The sequence below is a fragment of the Phaethon lepturus genome, unplaced genomic scaffold (assembly GCF_000687285.1).
Source record: "Phaethon lepturus isolate BGI_N335 unplaced genomic scaffold, ASM68728v1 scaffold46347, whole genome shotgun sequence".
Classification (NCBI taxonomy): Eukaryota; Metazoa; Chordata; class Aves; order Phaethontiformes; family Phaethontidae; genus Phaethon; species Phaethon lepturus.
Genome location: NW_010554930.1, coordinates 1 through 16,552, shown reverse-complemented (window position 1 = coordinate 16,552; position 16,552 = coordinate 1). Strand labels below are relative to the sequence as shown.

Sequence of the window (16,552 nt, the reverse complement as noted above, 5' to 3'; positions counted from 1 at the left end):
AGCGGTTTGCCATCCCTCTCTTGGGTAGCAGCTACCAATTCTATGTCCTATTCTTTAGAACTGCCAGAAGAATGCATGCATCCTTCCTTGTTCTGGCCCAAGACCTGAGAGTGGGGAGGGAATATAGTATTGTTGATGATTAAGAGATCAACTTATTGGAGAAGACTGGCTTGGAACGATTGATCTTTTGGACATGGGAATTACAGGAGGGACTGATAAAGGAATATATCATGCCTATGCTTGTAGTAGTGACTTGCAATATTAATTTTCAAACCTTTGTGTCATCTTTACCTTTGTATTTCTGGGAAGGTAACAGGCTGAATTTTTTTTTTTAGGGGGGACTAACTGACTTTCAAGGTGCTTCCTGTTTCAGGGTTCTAGAATCCACTGAGATCCTGTCAACAGACACAGATAGCAGCTCAGCTGAAGACAGTGACTTTGAAGAGATGGGAAAGAATATTGAGAATATGTTACAGAACAAGAAAACTAGTTCTCAGCTCTCTCGGGAAAGAGAAGAGCAGGAACGAAAGGAATTGCAAAGGATGCTTCTGGGAGAAGACAGTGGCAATGACAAAGATAGGGGCAAAAAGGACAGGAGAGACAAAAAAGGCCTGTGTAAGTAACTGCAGCTGCCAGAATGTGCCCAGGAAGGGATGGAGAACTTTATGTCAGGCTGCAGTGTGCTGATCTGGCCTCTTAGAGGAGAGTGTGGATTCCTTACAGGGAGAATGTATAGACATACTTATCTGGGGCTTCTTCCTTCTGAGCAATTATTGGCTGAAAATGCATTTAAAGTGTTTTCTTTGCCCCATAGCTTTGCTTATTTTGAACTATAAACTTATTCTGCTATTTCTTTAGATATTCACTGCTGCTTGCTGCTTAAGTTTCCCTTTTTTGGGGTGGTGGTGGTGTTTTTGAGTAGTTTTCTCAAGATGTGTTCACAAATAGTTCCTGCAACCAGCTTATGGTGCTCTAATTGGATCTTGCGCATAAACACAGCTATGTGTGTGAAACAGATAGGCACAATATGTAGGCTGATAGTAGTGTCTGTTACACTGTGTGCTGTAGCAGTGTGTTTGGGAGGTAATTGGGCAGCTGCCAGATTTGGATCTCCTGGAGATGTGTTTATTTTAAGTGCATTCCAACAGAGAACTTGACATGTCCCTAACAGGGAGGTAGAAGTTTGACCTGTGAACGAACTTCTGTCTGTATGACGATGCGCATCATCACTGTTACTTGTTGCATATGTGTTAGCAAAGTTGAGCTCTGCTGCATCTGGGTCAACGTTATTGTTGCTGTTGGAAACCCAGTTTGGGAATACATCACTAATTAAATAATTACTGGAATAATTTAGTAAGTGATGTGTGGAAGATTTGCTGATGATTGTTGCCTTATGAAAAGGTAGCCAGTGTATTTTGAACAAAATCTCTCAACCAAAATTATGGATGTCGCTGGCAAGATTCTGTGATCACATGAGGCAAGGCTAGCTCACTAGTTATAACACTAGTTGGAGAACTGGGTAATTGTTGACCTTCAGTTTCTGCCAGATCTCCATACTGGTGATCAAACCCACCGTAACTGCAAGCTGTCTGCAGGGCCATGTTGCAGTTGCCTTACAGGCTGCACTTAGGCACTTGCGGGTCCTTGCTGACTGTAGCTGTTCCTTCTGGCTTTATAATCATGTGGATAATTCAGTAGTTTACCTTTGTTTCAGATTGAGATATGTCATGATCAGAGAACATGAACAAGCAAGGGAAAGACTTCTATTGCTTAGATTTTCCTGAATTTGTGTCTTAAGTTTTTAAGCCTAAACTATCTGCTGTATTTAAATAATTATGTTTCTACAGTGTGAGAAAAAAGAAAAATAAATAAAACACTGTCTTGTAGCATCAGCTTCAGGAGCCTCAGCAAACTCTCACAAAGATGATGACACTGCCTCTGTAACCAGCCTTAATTCCTCTGCTACTGGTCGCCGCCTCAAAATCTATCGCACATTTAGAGATGAGGATGGGAAAGAATATGTGAGGTGCGAGACAGTTCGAAAGCCCGCTGTTATTGATGCCTACTGCCGAATACGGACTACCAAGGATGAAGAGTTCATGTAAGTCCTATATGATTTTTTTTTTCTTTTTAACTTTGCCTGTAGATTATTTCATTCTATTGGCAGTATGAAGAAATGTAGAATTGAGTGTAAAAGCCCAGCACTGTAATAGTGTAGAGAGAGATATTGATTGTCTGTCCATTTGGAGGGTATTACAAATTTTGTGCAGTAATTGACCTGGCAGAAGAGTAGCTGGTAAATCATCAACTCAGATAAAAAACTTGTGTGTTTTGTTTTCCGTGGTTCCCCCCCCGCCCCGCCCCAGACGAAAGTTTGCTCTATTTGATGAACAGCACCGTGAGGAAATGCGGAAGGAGCGGCGCAGGATCCAGGAACAATTACGGCGGTTAAAACGGAACCAAGAAAAAGAGAAGCTCAAGGGCCCTCCAGAAAAGAAGCCCAAGAAAATGAAAGAGCGTCCAGACTTGAAAGTAAGCATATCTATATGTAAAGCATACTAACAGGTATTGGAGGAGTTTTCTGTTCTAGTGATGTAGTAAAGGTCTGACTAGGGGATTTGAAGGATGCTTTGCCTTTAAGCTAGGAGCCTATGTATGAATTCTGATGGGTCATCTTATATTTTTGCAGCTAAAATGTGGAGCATGTGGTGCAATTGGCCATATGAGGACTAATAAATTCTGTCCTCTTTACTACCAAACAAATGCCCCACCTTCTAATCCTGTTGCAATGACAGAGGAGCAGGAGGAAGAGCTGGAAAAAACAGTCATTCACAATGATAATGAAGAACTCATTAAAGTAGAAGGAACAAAAATTGTCCTGGGAAAACAACTGATTGAGAGGTAAGGGAAGAAGCAGAGATATCGATGGGCAGTAAGAAAAAACAATTTAGACCTTAGTGCAGAATATTCATATGTATATTAATCACAGGAATAAAGTGACAAGGCTTTACATAGATGATTACTAGAATATTTTGATTGTGTATTTGGTATTATGGCAGATGGGACCAGAGTCAATACTGGGAAACAAATGGTCTTGATTCACAGGAGGGCTGGAGAAAGTATTACACTACTTTACACTACTTTTTTTTTTTTTTTTTTTTTTTTACCTAGTGCTGATGAGGTTCGCAGGAAATCACTGGTCCTGAAGTTTCCTAAGCAGCAGCTTCCACCAAAGAAGAAGCGGCGAGTAGGGACAACCGTTCACTGTGATTATCTGAATGTGAGTGAAGGTGTTACTGAGCTGATGGCAGCATCTCTATTTCTTTGTACCAACTGGCCAGTTTCTTTACCACTCCTGTGCATCCTCTGCATGCAACACAGATACCTGCCCAGCAAATTAATAAACTAAATTGTGTAGGATTTCTGTGGGGAAATTTTTTGCACCTTGGAATTGCCTTAGTTTTTCTGCCTCCGATTTCTTTAGCGTCCTCATAAATCTATCCACCGACGGCGAACAGATCCCATGGTGACACTGTCATCCATCTTGGAGGGCATCATCAATGACATAAGGGATCTTCCTAATGTAAGTTTAAGCTATGAGACCAAAAACCTCTGTCTTAAGCAATATAGTTGAAGTAGGTTATGTGTTGTAGACACCAAAATTAGGCTAGGCTTTTCTCAGATGAGTGGTGTGACACCCCTTTCCCTCCTGCCCTGCACATAGTTGGTGTGCATTATTTCATAAATTGTCTCAGCTTAGAATCTTTTTGAGATGAAAATGTCCATATCAGAAAATAATGTTAAGTAGTTCTCTATGGATACATATTCAAAGCCTGAGATGTGATTATCCCCCCTGCCCCAGACAAGAAAAAGAGGCATAATGCTTGATGTAGCAATGTGGCATACTTTTATATATGTGGCACTGGAGAAAATTGTGTGCTTTGTTTCTGACCAGATTTTACCAGAAACTTGCAAAATCAAAAGATTAAATAGAAGATTTGAGTTGAAATGAGAACTTAAAGTTGTTTCTTGACTTCTGTGCTGCGTAACTAAAAACTCCATCTGAGGGTTCTTTGTGATATTTTTCTTTTTATAGTGGTATTAAAGAACACTTTGTGGAAGAAAGTGATAGCCACCATGGGGCTGAGCTTATCGTATTTTCCCTGGTGCAGTTAAGGAACTGATTGTGTAAAGGTTTTATATGTTAGTGCCTATTCAACTGTGGAGGTTAAACTGAGATTAACTATGCTAGTACTGTGTTGATCAGCATTCATTTTTTTTCTTTTCATCCTCAGACATACCCATTTCATACACCTGTAAATCCAAAAGTTGTCAAAGATTATTATAAGATTATTACTCGGCCCATGGATTTACAGACCCTGCGTGAAAATGTTCGTAAGCGGCAGTACCCATCCCGAGAAGAGTTCAGAGAACATCTGGAACTGATTGTTAAGAACAGTGCAACATACAATGGTAGGCTATTAACAACACGTGGAAATGGTGTTTCTGCTAAAACCTTGCACATGTATGAGGTGTGGATCTTTTACTTTAGAAATAATGAAAGCAACAGAAAAGCAGAATAAATTCACTGTCAGATGGGAACAATAAACATACGTTTTTCCTGATACACCTAAAAGACTATATTAATGTTAATGAGGTAATTCATAAATAAGAAAGAAGTGGACCCTAGCATTTAACAATAACTAAATGATGACTGTGATGTAGTAACTGAAGTTCAATTATGGACCTATCAATGACTGAAGACGGTGGTGCATATATTAAGTTAGACTGCACTGAAGCAAAGTCCTGCATATCCCGTTCATACAGGGTGAGCCTAAGCAAAACATTGTTTTGAGTAGACTACATTATGAGTGTCCTTCCTTTTTTACTTTCAGGCATGGATCAGTGGGGAGATACTTATTTTCTCAATATTATGCTTTAGTGAGTGAATCTTCTGGTACAAATAGGAATCATTCACACCTTTTGAACCCATTGCCTTGGAGCATGCCTTTGTGTAGAGTTTACTGTAATGATTTTGCATGTTTTGGTTCTTAGTTGCAATACATTTTTTTTCCCCATTTGGGAAGGTCAGAAAAGTTTAAAAATCTCAAAAGCGTAGATTCTGCAGTAGGGTGTGCATCTGTTTGGGAAAAGTGCTGATTCATTGAGTAACTATAGGTCAGCTGTATTCTGACCGCTTATAGAAAGGTCTTTGTCCAAACAGTATTCATTCGACAGATAAAAAAACCTCCCAGCTGCATTGAGTCTCTCTGGGCTGTGCAGCATTCAGCATGACACTGACAGTGCTGGTTTTGTGCCTTTAGTGCTTCCTTTATTATTTTGACAGCTAAGCCCCTGTTTTAATGTGACTTTTTTCATAGTTCTGTTGCAAATACTTGTCTCTATGTCTGAAGAATCATTAAATTATTTAAAGCTGTGTTTTCTGAATATTCCTTAACTGTCCATCTTTCCTTCCTTAGCAGTTCTGCTTCACTGACTGGATTTAGTGAAGGAAACAGAAATTTCATGACTTAGACTCTGAAAGTTTGGCAAAGGTGGAGGGCTTAGAGGCCATTCTTCCACAGCCACAGCTGCTTTCCAATAGGGTTTCCAAACCTTAACAGAATGTATACCAGAAGTGTGAATATTTGCTACAAATAACCTTTTCTCATACAAAATCCATACTAAACTTTAGTAGTTGTGTGTATTGAGAATATACTTGAGGATATACTCCCAGCTGTGCTAGAAACGTAATCAGCGATGCTTTAGGAATAAAGGTTAATTTATATTGTGACATAATTGGTCTTTTTCATTGGGCTGCAGTATCTCACTGTACTTGCTGTGTGTTTGCAGGGCCAAAGCACTCACTGACACAGATATCTCAGTCCATGCTGGACCTGTGTGATGAAAAGCTAAAAGAGGCAAGTCTTGTGAATGAGTTATGATCAGAGTGGAGAGGGAAGGGTGGTCAGGGGTGGTTGGGGAGTTTGAGGATAGAGGATGTGAGTAGGCAAAACACAGGGCTTTAAGGAAAGTAGAAGAATAAGGGAACTGCTCCCCCCAGTCTGGGGTATATTTGAGTTTTTACAATTTTAAACAGTTCACATTGGAGTCTTACCAGAAAACAGATGCTCATTTGTTACTTAGTTACTTTATCCTGTATGTAGGTTTATATATAGGCTATTATCCCTCCTTATTTACAAGTGTCTTCATAAAAAGGTGAATGGGAGTCTCTTTGGGACAGAGTATCCTGATATTAACAGTTATTAATTTAGGGCCAGCCACTGATGTTCCTTGCTTTTATTGCAGAAGGAAGATAAACTGGCTCGGTTAGAAAAAGCAATTAATCCTCTCCTGGATGATGATGATCAAGTGGCCTTTTCCTTCATTTTGGATAACATTGTCACTCAAAAGATGATGGCAGTTCCAGATGTATGTAGCTTGAATAGAGTGTGTGTGATGTGCAAAATGTGCTGATTGTAGTCCTGTGGCTGTATACTTACATTGTGGTGGTTAGTGCACTGGAAAAAAAGAGTGCTCTGTCAGGGAGTTGGCCTGTGATTCTCTGACTGGTATACACACACACCTGTACTCACCCCTTTCACTGGAGCAAAGGTCCAGAAGTGAAGGCCGAGTTCCAGTTTTTTTGCTGCTGCTCTCACTCCTGAATAGTGCTTTTGTCAGCCTCCCATTAGTATGAAGTCACTGAATTTCATTAAGCATGGTCACTATATAACATGCTCTTCTGCTGCTTGTAGCACTTGCTTTGGTAGATCTCGAAGCACTCTGCAAAGGTACAGTTTTCAGGTCCAAATGAAACACAAGCTGCTTTCTAATTGATCAGCTTACTCAGTGTTGTACTAGTTCATTAGTATTAAAAAAAACCCAAACCCCTAAGCTTACCAAATAAAACTCCACAACGGACTTCAGTGTCTCTCATTTATAATGTGTATTGTGGCTGAATGGAGTAAGGAACAAGAGTCTGTAGTGGTTAGACTGAGTGAGAGAGCACTTAATGCCTGTCCTCTTTAAAACTCTGTTGATACCATTCTCTGTTGTCACCAAGTTCTTATTTCTGATCTTTAGAAACAGATCTTCAAATTTTTTTAGTGCCATTATACCATGATTTAACCAGCTGTTGAATGAGTATATATAGCCCCTGTTGTGAGATCAGACCTACATTTATATTCTTTGTTTATTATATGAGCAATGAGTGTTAGTGCTGGACACTGCAGTTATGTTGTGGAGGAAATGGTGATACTAAATAGAAAAGTCCTTTGTATGATTATTATTTTGTATTACATATTCCTACTGTCAAACAGGTATCAACAGGCCTAGTTAAAAATCCAACTGGTAGATCTTCTTTTCTGTGTCTCTCCTGAAGCTAAACGATTGGATTAAAGATGCCTTGTGATAAATACTTCCCATACATTTTGAGTGTTAAGCAGTTTATGAAATTTGTAACTCAAACTGTAAAAAATTCTACACAGAAGCTTCTAAATTTGTCTGTGTTCTTTCCTTCAGTCTTGGCCATTTCATCATCCAGTTAACAAAAAGTTTGTTCCTGATTATTACAAGGTGATTGCTAATCCAATGGATCTGGAGACTATCCGCAAGGTATGTAGCTTGAACTGAGCAGCCACTTGAGAGATGTTTAGACTTGATTACTTACTGGGTCACAATCTCTTCCAGAATATCTCCAAACACAAATACCAGAACAGAGAGACTTTCCTGGATGATGTTAACCTCATCCTTGCCAACAGCATTAAGTACAATGGTAGGTGGCAAAAATAAGGTTTCAGCTGCCTTCTGTACTTAAATGAATACATCTGGGCACCTGTTCAGTAGTGCTGTAAAAGCTTGAAGCTGTGAATTGTGAGCTTGATTGTTGCTTTCCTTTCCTGCTCAGAAAAGAGATGCTTAAACAGTGATGTTTTCACTGTCACTTGGTGCTTTATTTATTCTGCCATCTTGTGCAGAATGGGGCAGTTGTGTTTGGGGAGGCTTTTCTACTTGTTCAGTACACATCCCTGCTTCAATGATTTGTTTCTGGGAATTTCTTTGAGATTGACAGGGTACAACTTTCCTATCTCCTAAATCATATTTCTAATGCTGGAACAAACTGGTTCCTCTTTGTTAGCTGAATGTGAACCCTGCTTTAAATTTCTCCTTAGATCAGAAGGTGTTTGGATATAGGGACCTGTGTCATGAGAGCTGTGTAACCAAAACAAGTCTTTCTGTCTGATCAGCTGGAACTGAGCAAATGTCAGAATACATAAAGAGATTTGTTTCTTGCTACAGGGCCAGACAGTCAGTACACAAAAACAGCCCAGGAGATTGTAAACATCTGTTACCAAACTTTAGCTGAGGTATGTGGACAACTCTACTGTAATATTTTTGTATATTTGAATTTTCTGTTCTGCAACACTAGCAAGCTTCTTTGTTCTTAGTATGATGAGCACCTGACTCAACTTGAGAGAGACATCTCTACTGCTAAGGAAGCAGCACTAGAGGAAGCAGATCTGGAAAGTCTTGATCCTATGACCCCTGGTCCCTACACTCCACAGGCAAGTGACCAAGCAAAGTTTTCACTGCTTTTCTTTCAGTTTCAGTCTCCTGGATTTTTGATCTAGAGGTGCCTCTTTGTTTACTGTTCTGCATCTGTCTGCAGTTTGTCTTTTAGTAGAGTATCTTGCTACATGGTGAGCTAACAGCTATTTTTAAAGGATAAATACGAGCAGTGGTTATGATGCTTTAGAGTGTGAGATACCTAAGACAAAGAAGGTAACTTCCCAAGCAACTTGCAAAACTGGTCTCAAGATGAACTGTGTACAGTCAGGTACAACTAAATGTTGGTTGGAAATTCAAAGACTGCAAGTGTAACAGAAACCCTCAGAAGGCAAGCAGTGAAAAGGTAAGGAGAGCATGAGGAAAAAACATCAATACTGTAGTGCTGAGAAGAAGCCAGAGAGCTGTTTGGTGGGGGTATGTTGAAGAGGCCTATTGCTATGAGCAAAGAAACTGCCTAATATGGTCTGCGAAGTATGACTCCTCTGCATTCTTTGGTGGTATTCTTTGCATTTCCTTATTTTGGTTCTAATGGAATTGACTTTTTTTTTACTCTTCATTATTATTTTATAGCAGACAATTGTGTCTGTCGGTTATTTTGTATGTATTTAGACCAAGATGGAAGCATAATTTATACTGGAGTTTATATGACAGACTGCTTTTTCAGCATTTACAGTTTGGCAAAGTTTTATAAGATATTTAGTTTTTTTTTTTTTTTAATGCTTCTTCTTGCCTTGGGCTCTTTAGTTGTTTTTAAAAATGTCAGTAAAAAACTTTCACCAGGAATGACAAGTTCATTCCTGAATAATAAAATTGCTTTTGGAATTTGCCTGATAAATCAGGTAACAGTTCAGGGAATGTCATCCTAGTGTCTAAGATGTCCCTTTTGTTTATATGGAAAAACATGAAGTTCTTAAGCCTTGGGAAAGATGCCTCTGCTAATAACTGAATGATCAAAATTCAAATGTATACCCAGTGTAGGAAGACAGAGCAAAGCTTTGCAGTTGTTCATCCCAATTGTAAACCAATAATTTTTCTATTTTGTGCAAGTCTAGTGTGATTACATGCAACTTTCTAGATTTAATTTTAGTAAAGTCAGAGCAGAAAAGAGGGGCTTGAAGTTCAGGAGCAATTTAATATCTTACAAAGATTATTTTCAAGAGAAAAATTTGTTCAGGCAGTAAGTATAGAAAGATTATATGGCTGGAGCCAGGATAGCAGGCTACAAACAATTTTGAGGCAATAGTTAACACCCTCCATCCATCTCTCCCCACAAAAAAAACCCCAAAATGTGGAATTTTGGGAAGCTAGAAAGAACTTTCTAGGAATGATGATTGAATTCAATGGGGTGGGAATACCGAAACTGAGTATCACAGAAAAAAGACCTTCCTGGCAATGGGAAGTGTTAGGCTGAAAGGGAGTCTTTGGAGATTAGTTGTTGAAACTACCTATTGACACATTTCAAGGAAGAATAGATGGAATTAAGGATGATCCCAATACCTCAAAGAATGAGGGACAAAAATGTCCTTCTTTCTATCTGATGGTTTCCTTTCCAAGAGCAGTATTACCTGTTCTTTTTTTTTCCCAAGTTGGTGATCAGGAGAGAGAAAAAGAGGCTTGAGGAGTGAACTGCCTATTAGTTGTCTGCTTGTTCTCTGTGCTTGCTAAAGGAGAGAGCTTCCTGAGCTTCTCCCTTGAACTTGCCATCTGAAGGCCACCCTTTTCCTCTGCTTTTTGGCTGGAGGTACACTCCTGCTTCCCACACTCCCAAACTTGTCACAGGTGGCAGGTCTGGTGATGATTACTTGGCTTTAAATACTTCTATTTCAAATGTAGTTGTGATGATTAATATTTATCTCCCCATATGTGTCTCCAGGAGTTGGACTGCAGGATATAATAAGCAAATACAGCAAGCAGAGAGCTGTCTGTGGTTTATATGTCTGTTTAAATTCTTAGGAAGCCTGTTTTGCCTAATTTAAATGGTATTGCTGCTGCTTTTAATACTTTCAGGATTGTCATGATATATAAACTGTGTATTATACGGGCATTTTATCAAAATCCTAATCTGTAGTTCCTCATTAACTCTTCAGAGGTCAAATGGCATGCAAACTACAGTTTGGCTTTAGAACACTCTATCCAAACCCCCCTTTTTTCTTGCTTTTGTCAGCTTTAGGGACTCTTGAGACAGTAATTTACATAAAATTGAATGAAAGTTGAAGCTTTGCTATTTCATGTGTGATAGACTTTTTCCAGTTCTGATAGCAGCATTTGTGGTTGCAACACCATTTCCATTGTAGGAATGGAAATTGAGAGCCATGCTGAGTCAAACCCAAGGTTGATGTAATCAAGTGTTCTGTCTTTGACAGGGACCAGAAGTAAGTGGATGCAAACATACAGTGATCCTTCTTACAGTGAAGCTTCTCTGCTTCTGGCAATTGGCTGTTCAGGCACCTTAAACTGGTGTTGCATCTGGACCATTGTATTTATGAGCTGCAGAGAGACCTGTTCTCTACAAATCTATCTAATCCTTTTGGAGACCATTTAAGATTTTGGCCTCTGTAGGATTGCACTGCATAGAAGTACTGACTTCTGTTTTAAAATCTGCTATCTGGCAAACTTCAAACCTGAGGTTGTGAGCCATTGCATTTTACCATGGTTGTTCTTTAAGAGTAAATAACTTATTTTGATTAAACAGTGTTTAGTAACATAAACACTGTGCCAAAAAATGCATTTTGCATTTAGTCCTGAAATCCCAGTCTTGCCTCTCAAGATGCTGTTCTAGTCTCAGTTCAGTGCCTGAGAATGTTATGTCTCCTGTTTCCACATATACTTTAGCCACCTGATTTGTATGATACCAACACTTCCCTCAGTATGTCACATGATGCTTCAGTCTGTCAAGATGAGAGCAGTTTGTCTGCTATGGACACTCCCATCACTACCCCAGAGAAGCGAGGAACTCAGGTCAGAATCCTCCATTTTTTCATGTGGTTGGAGAGTTGGGTTGTATAAGCAAATTACCGAAAGGAGGGAATTACTTTGTAGGAAATAGGTGACAAAGATCAGCAGGTTTCCCAATCAGCGAAGGGAATTAATTTCAAAAGTTATGTAACTTCCTTCATTTTGACTGCTCTGAGGGAAAAGGAAAAATTCAAAGAGCACTGGGAATGGAGACGCTGCAAAACAAAGAATAGAGAATCAAAAGCTGCAAAAGAACTGCCTAAGGCCAGTTATTTGTTTGCTTCACTACTTCTGGGAGTAGAAACCTGGTGACTCATGCTACAAAGGGCTAATATGCAATCCCTTGTTGATTCTGAATAGGGAAATAGTGAAGTTATATTCTGTAGAGTTGGAAGATGATAATTAGAGTATTATGGCTGCATCCAGTGACAACTAGAAGCTGTACGAACACCTAGGAAGAGATGGTTACCACTGTAGATACGTTAAAGTTGTAAAAAGAAAGAAAAAGCAGACAGGTTAAAGGTATTAAATCACGATAAATGAACTTGTTACAGTAACCGCAGAATATTTTTTCTCAGTCTTTATTCTGCATTAAACAAACAAAAAATTAGAGGAGAGGGAATAGCAGAAGGAAATGCAGTAATATGACCATGAAAATAAATGACCATGAGGAGGAAGAAGGTGAGGAGGGCCATGAGACTGATGGTGGTACCAGAAAGACTAGTGAGAGCTATTCTGAGAAATCCAGACAAACAGAGATTGAATATGAATAGTTCCATCTAGTATTGTGGCTGTCTGTAGCTTTGAGAATACTTTCTAGGTTTGGAAGTCTTCAAGCTTTCTGTAGACTTTGAATTTATAGTCTTTGAGACAGAATCTGTGTGTCATCTCTACCTTGGACTCATAGTGACTGAGGGAAGAACAGGAGAGGGAAGGGCAGGACAGAATTTGTTGGAAACTGCTGTCTGATTTTAAAATATTTTGTGAAAATAAGCACTTCTTAAAATCTAGTGGTATTTTCCAGAAATAGCTAGGTAAGCAAAGAACTCTGGTGCTGTACAGGTGGAGATTCCCTTTTCAAGGATGAGCACATCAGGACAAAAGTGTGTGGAGGCTCTGTGCTCTCTGATCTTGGAATAAAGAGAGAAAGGATCCTTTCTCTGCGAGTGATGTACCTATATTTATCTTTTTGTCTTCCCCCTCTTGTACGCCTGCACCCATCATTGTGGCCCAGATGTCAGTCATGCCCTTTGGTTTATGTCCAGTAGTGCCTTCCTCAACAGTATTGCTATTTGTGTTCCCCATTCAGATGCGCCAGGGGCGAGGTAGGCTGGGCGAGGAAGACTCTGACGTAGATATTGAAGGGTTTGATGAGGATGATGATGGGAAACCTAAGACTCCAGCCCCAGTGAGTATATTTACAGAAATCCCAGCCACAGTCTACGTGTTGACTTGCATACGTGTGGTAGAAGTCTCCATAGTCTAAGGGTTGTCTGCTGTGTCTGCCACCCTGAAAGACAGCAGTATTTGTAGCAACAGTTAGACTCTTAAACGTAGTTTTAAAATGTTAGCATTATGAAATGAGTCGATACTTCAGAATGAAGAGTGTGATAAATAATAGCCATATGCTGGAATTGGCAGCAGTGGTTTATATGTTGTTCGATGTTCACTATCCCTGTTCTGTATGACCTAGGAAGTTGAAGATGCAGATGGTGACCTTGCTGATGAAGAAGAAGGATCAGCCCAGCAGCCCCAGGCCAGTGTCCTCTATGAAGATCTGCTCATGTCCGATGGAGAGGATGATGATGATGGGAGTGATGAAGAGGGAGATAATCCTTTCTCATGTAGGTGTCCTTTTTTTATAAAAGGTTGAATAGGAGCTGGTTGTTCACAAACCCAGCTAATCTCCTCATGCTTCCATCACAAAAACATGCAGTAGAGAGCATACAGCATAATTGGGATATGTAGGCTGGGTGGTCTAGTAGTCAAAAAGGAAGAGAGACCAAAGGGTAAGATGAGAAAACTGGATGAACATAAATAGAACTGAAAACAAAGTGGAGTAGGAGTGCTGTGAGTATGGACACAAAAGAACACAGAGTTAAGACAAGGTCTGGTTGATTTTATTTCATAAAATGAAACTGCAAATGGTTCTGAAAAGACTGTGACACTGACTTGGTGTGCAGAGCCAGGAATGGGCAGTTTAGTACAAGCACAACATTTAATATGAAACAGGGCTGTCAATGTTATCAAGAACTGGAAGAGATGTCTAGAGGTTCTTCAGGTTGTTTCCCTGTTTTACTAAAAAACTTGCCATGCAGAAAACCTTACAGTGGTACGTAGTGATGGCTTCTGAAAATTATTAGGGGGAGAAAGAAGGGGGAATTATTCAGAGCAGACAAGCAAATAAAGCCTTTTTGAGTAATGCTGATAATTAGATTGTTTTTGAGTATGGGTATGTAACTGGCAGAACAAAACTGTCAATTTGTGACCAAAGGTTGGTTTATTACACAGCTATCCAGCTGAGTGAGAGTGGCAGTGACTCAGATGTGGAGCCCAATGCAGTGAGACCTAAACAACCTCATGTTCTTCAAGAGAACACACGAATGGGCATGGACAATGAAGAAAGCATGATGTCTTATGAAGGAGATGGTGGGGAGACATCTCACGTTATGGAGGACAGTAATATCAGGTAATTAGAGCTGAGCATCTTGCTAAAATAATTATTCAAAACAAAATCCCTTCTTTTAAAGATTTCTGAGGTTTTTATCATAAAAAGCTAAAGAATACCTCATGTTTTTCCTCTTAAATTACTTTGTCACTGTTTTTAGTGTTGCAACCATAATCACCATAATTGCAATTTACTTCTTATCAAAGAAATCTGTTTTTTCTGTTAGATTTTTTTCACTAATAAAAATGTTAGTTAAATTAAAAACAAACATTCTTTCTTGGAAGTTAGATGATTCCTGTATATAATGTTTTTTGAAGGCAGGACAAATAAAGGATTTTATAGGTTGTCTCAGAAACTACAAGATGCCTTTGAAGTTAAAAGATGATTTAGCTGATTAGCTTCATTATTTTTTTGTTTTTTCCTCTAAGAATAAGCAAAGAAACTGTTTAGTTCAAGTCCAAAAGAACAGGAATATGCATATTCTGTATTTTGGAAGGTGTTCCATTATTAGAAAATGATAAGTACAGCAATATCATATTTATTTTTTTACATTCACTTGAGAGAATACTGACCTACTCTTCCTTCCCTGGCTGTCCTGTAGACTGTTAGCATTTAGTTCTCTCTTCTTTTGCTACTCTTGGAATTCAGTCCCTTATTAGGCAAATATCAGTAATTGCATTAAATTATCATACAGGTAGCTATGCTGGGTCAGTCAAATGGTCAGTCCAGCCCAGTATCTTGACAATAGCCATCAGAAGATGCTAGAGATGATAATGAGAATGGGCTGTTTGCCTTTCTGTCTGCAGTAAAGGTGACAGATGGAAGGTGTCGGAGTGATTTGTTTTTCCTGCCCTGAGTACCTCAGAGTGGGATAAGGATGCTAGTAGACAATTGTTTCATCAGGAGAACTATTTTTATTTTAAAAAGCTGGCCATTGACAGAATTGAAGCGCACAGTGGTTCTAAAAGTTCCACAAGCACTTCAAGCCAGGGACCTTTTACAGGAGTTAAATACAGAATTGTTGGTATCAGCAACTGATTTGAAATGATGGTAAAGTATCTTCTTTCTTCTAGTTATGGCAGCTATGAAGAACCAGACCCAAAATCCAATACAAGAGATACTAGTTTCAGCAGTATTGGAGGGTATGAGATCTCAGAAGAGGAGGAGGAGGAAGAACAGCAGCGCTGTGGGCCAAGTGTATTAAGTCAGGTCCATCTGTCTGAGGATGAGGAAGACAGTGAGGACTTTCATTCCATTGCAGGAGACAGTGACCTGGACTCAGATGAATAAACCCCCTTTCCTGAGATGATGGTCATAGTGGGCTACTCTTGGCTCCTCATTTCTCTTGTCCCAGTTTGGTATAAGGAACAATATAGTGTGGACTGTGTTAACAAGAAGTTGATTTTTTTTTGTATAATTTAATTGGTTATAAAATATGTTATGTGATTGAGTAAACTGTGAAAAATAAGCTTTAGACAAGCATGACTTGCTGAAGTTTTGGGTTGTTACGGCCTGTACTAGTTCTAGAATCCAGATTAAGATTTGTATGGTTTGTTCTTCAGTCTTTATAGATGTAAAATAATGTCTCATAAATACTGGCCTGTTGGATACATATGTGTCTGTGAGGAAAACAGTGCTTGCTCAGAATAAAATACCTGCTGTTGATAAACAACTACAAAACAATTTTAGTTTCATAAAGCAAAGGTTTTTCTCTGGACCACAGCATGAATGCAGTGTCTGAAGTCTTACACGGGGCTGCTTTTGATAATTGCTTAACTACTTTGAATACTTCAGTAAACAGCTGCCCTGTTTTTTTTAAAGTTGCTATTAGTCCCAGAAATCAGAATTTGGTAATTTGTGTCTTCAGGAAGGCTTATTTTTCATGAGATTCCTCATTTTCAGTCACCCAAAAAGCGTGCACAGACCCCGGGGTTCTGTATGACATTCTCCTGTATCGCCGCCTGACTTCGTATAAATAAAACTCGAGAAGATTTAAAGACGCGCTGATTTTATTGCCGGTTATTCCGCGCACCGGTGTGACCACAGGCGCCCTGCGCCGGACCCGGACCTCGCCCCCGGCCTTGCCTTCCCAGCAGGTCCCGCGCCGCCGGCACCCGGATGTACCACGGGAGCCATGTGGGGGGGATCCGCACGACGGAGGGCGATTGCGCACGCGCAGTTCAGCTGCGTTTGTCGCAACGGCTTCGCGCGGAAGGATACCGAACTGACAGACTGTCTCCGCTCGGTGGAGTGGTTGGGTGCCAGAGGGCGGGCTTGGCGGAAGGAAGCAGAGGCAGTTCCGGTAGGTGTCAATCCGCCGCACAGGGGCTCCATTTGGGCCCGCTGGCTGGCTCCGCC

General features: G+C 39.8%; 1 protein-coding gene across 1 annotated transcript in view; it reads left to right on the top strand.

The window, feature by feature from the left end:
* Nucleotides 1-15,872, top strand: part of LOC104624593 (transcription initiation factor TFIID subunit 1-like) — a 32,697-nt gene extending 16,825 nt beyond the window's left edge. Inside the window, exons 22-39 of the mRNA XM_010291997.1 lie at nucleotides 374-615; nucleotides 1,888-2,101; nucleotides 2,367-2,532; nucleotides 2,690-2,901; nucleotides 3,172-3,280; nucleotides 3,485-3,583; nucleotides 4,296-4,473; nucleotides 5,854-5,921; nucleotides 6,310-6,432; nucleotides 7,525-7,617; nucleotides 7,693-7,777; nucleotides 8,302-8,369; nucleotides 8,451-8,567; nucleotides 11,404-11,529; nucleotides 12,836-12,934; nucleotides 13,220-13,370; nucleotides 14,038-14,215; nucleotides 15,268-15,872. Of these exons, the coding sequence (XP_010290299.1) occupies nucleotides 374-615; nucleotides 1,888-2,101; nucleotides 2,367-2,532; nucleotides 2,690-2,901; nucleotides 3,172-3,280; nucleotides 3,485-3,583; nucleotides 4,296-4,473; nucleotides 5,854-5,921; nucleotides 6,310-6,432; nucleotides 7,525-7,617; nucleotides 7,693-7,777; nucleotides 8,302-8,369; nucleotides 8,451-8,567; nucleotides 11,404-11,529; nucleotides 12,836-12,934; nucleotides 13,220-13,370; nucleotides 14,038-14,215; nucleotides 15,268-15,484 (2,545 nt within the window). The 3' untranslated portion in view covers nucleotides 15,485-15,872. The remainder of the gene's footprint in view (nucleotides 1-373; nucleotides 616-1,887; nucleotides 2,102-2,366; nucleotides 2,533-2,689; nucleotides 2,902-3,171; nucleotides 3,281-3,484; nucleotides 3,584-4,295; nucleotides 4,474-5,853; nucleotides 5,922-6,309; nucleotides 6,433-7,524; nucleotides 7,618-7,692; nucleotides 7,778-8,301; nucleotides 8,370-8,450; nucleotides 8,568-11,403; nucleotides 11,530-12,835; nucleotides 12,935-13,219; nucleotides 13,371-14,037; nucleotides 14,216-15,267) is intronic.
* Nucleotides 15,873-16,552: the final 680 nt, after the last annotated feature.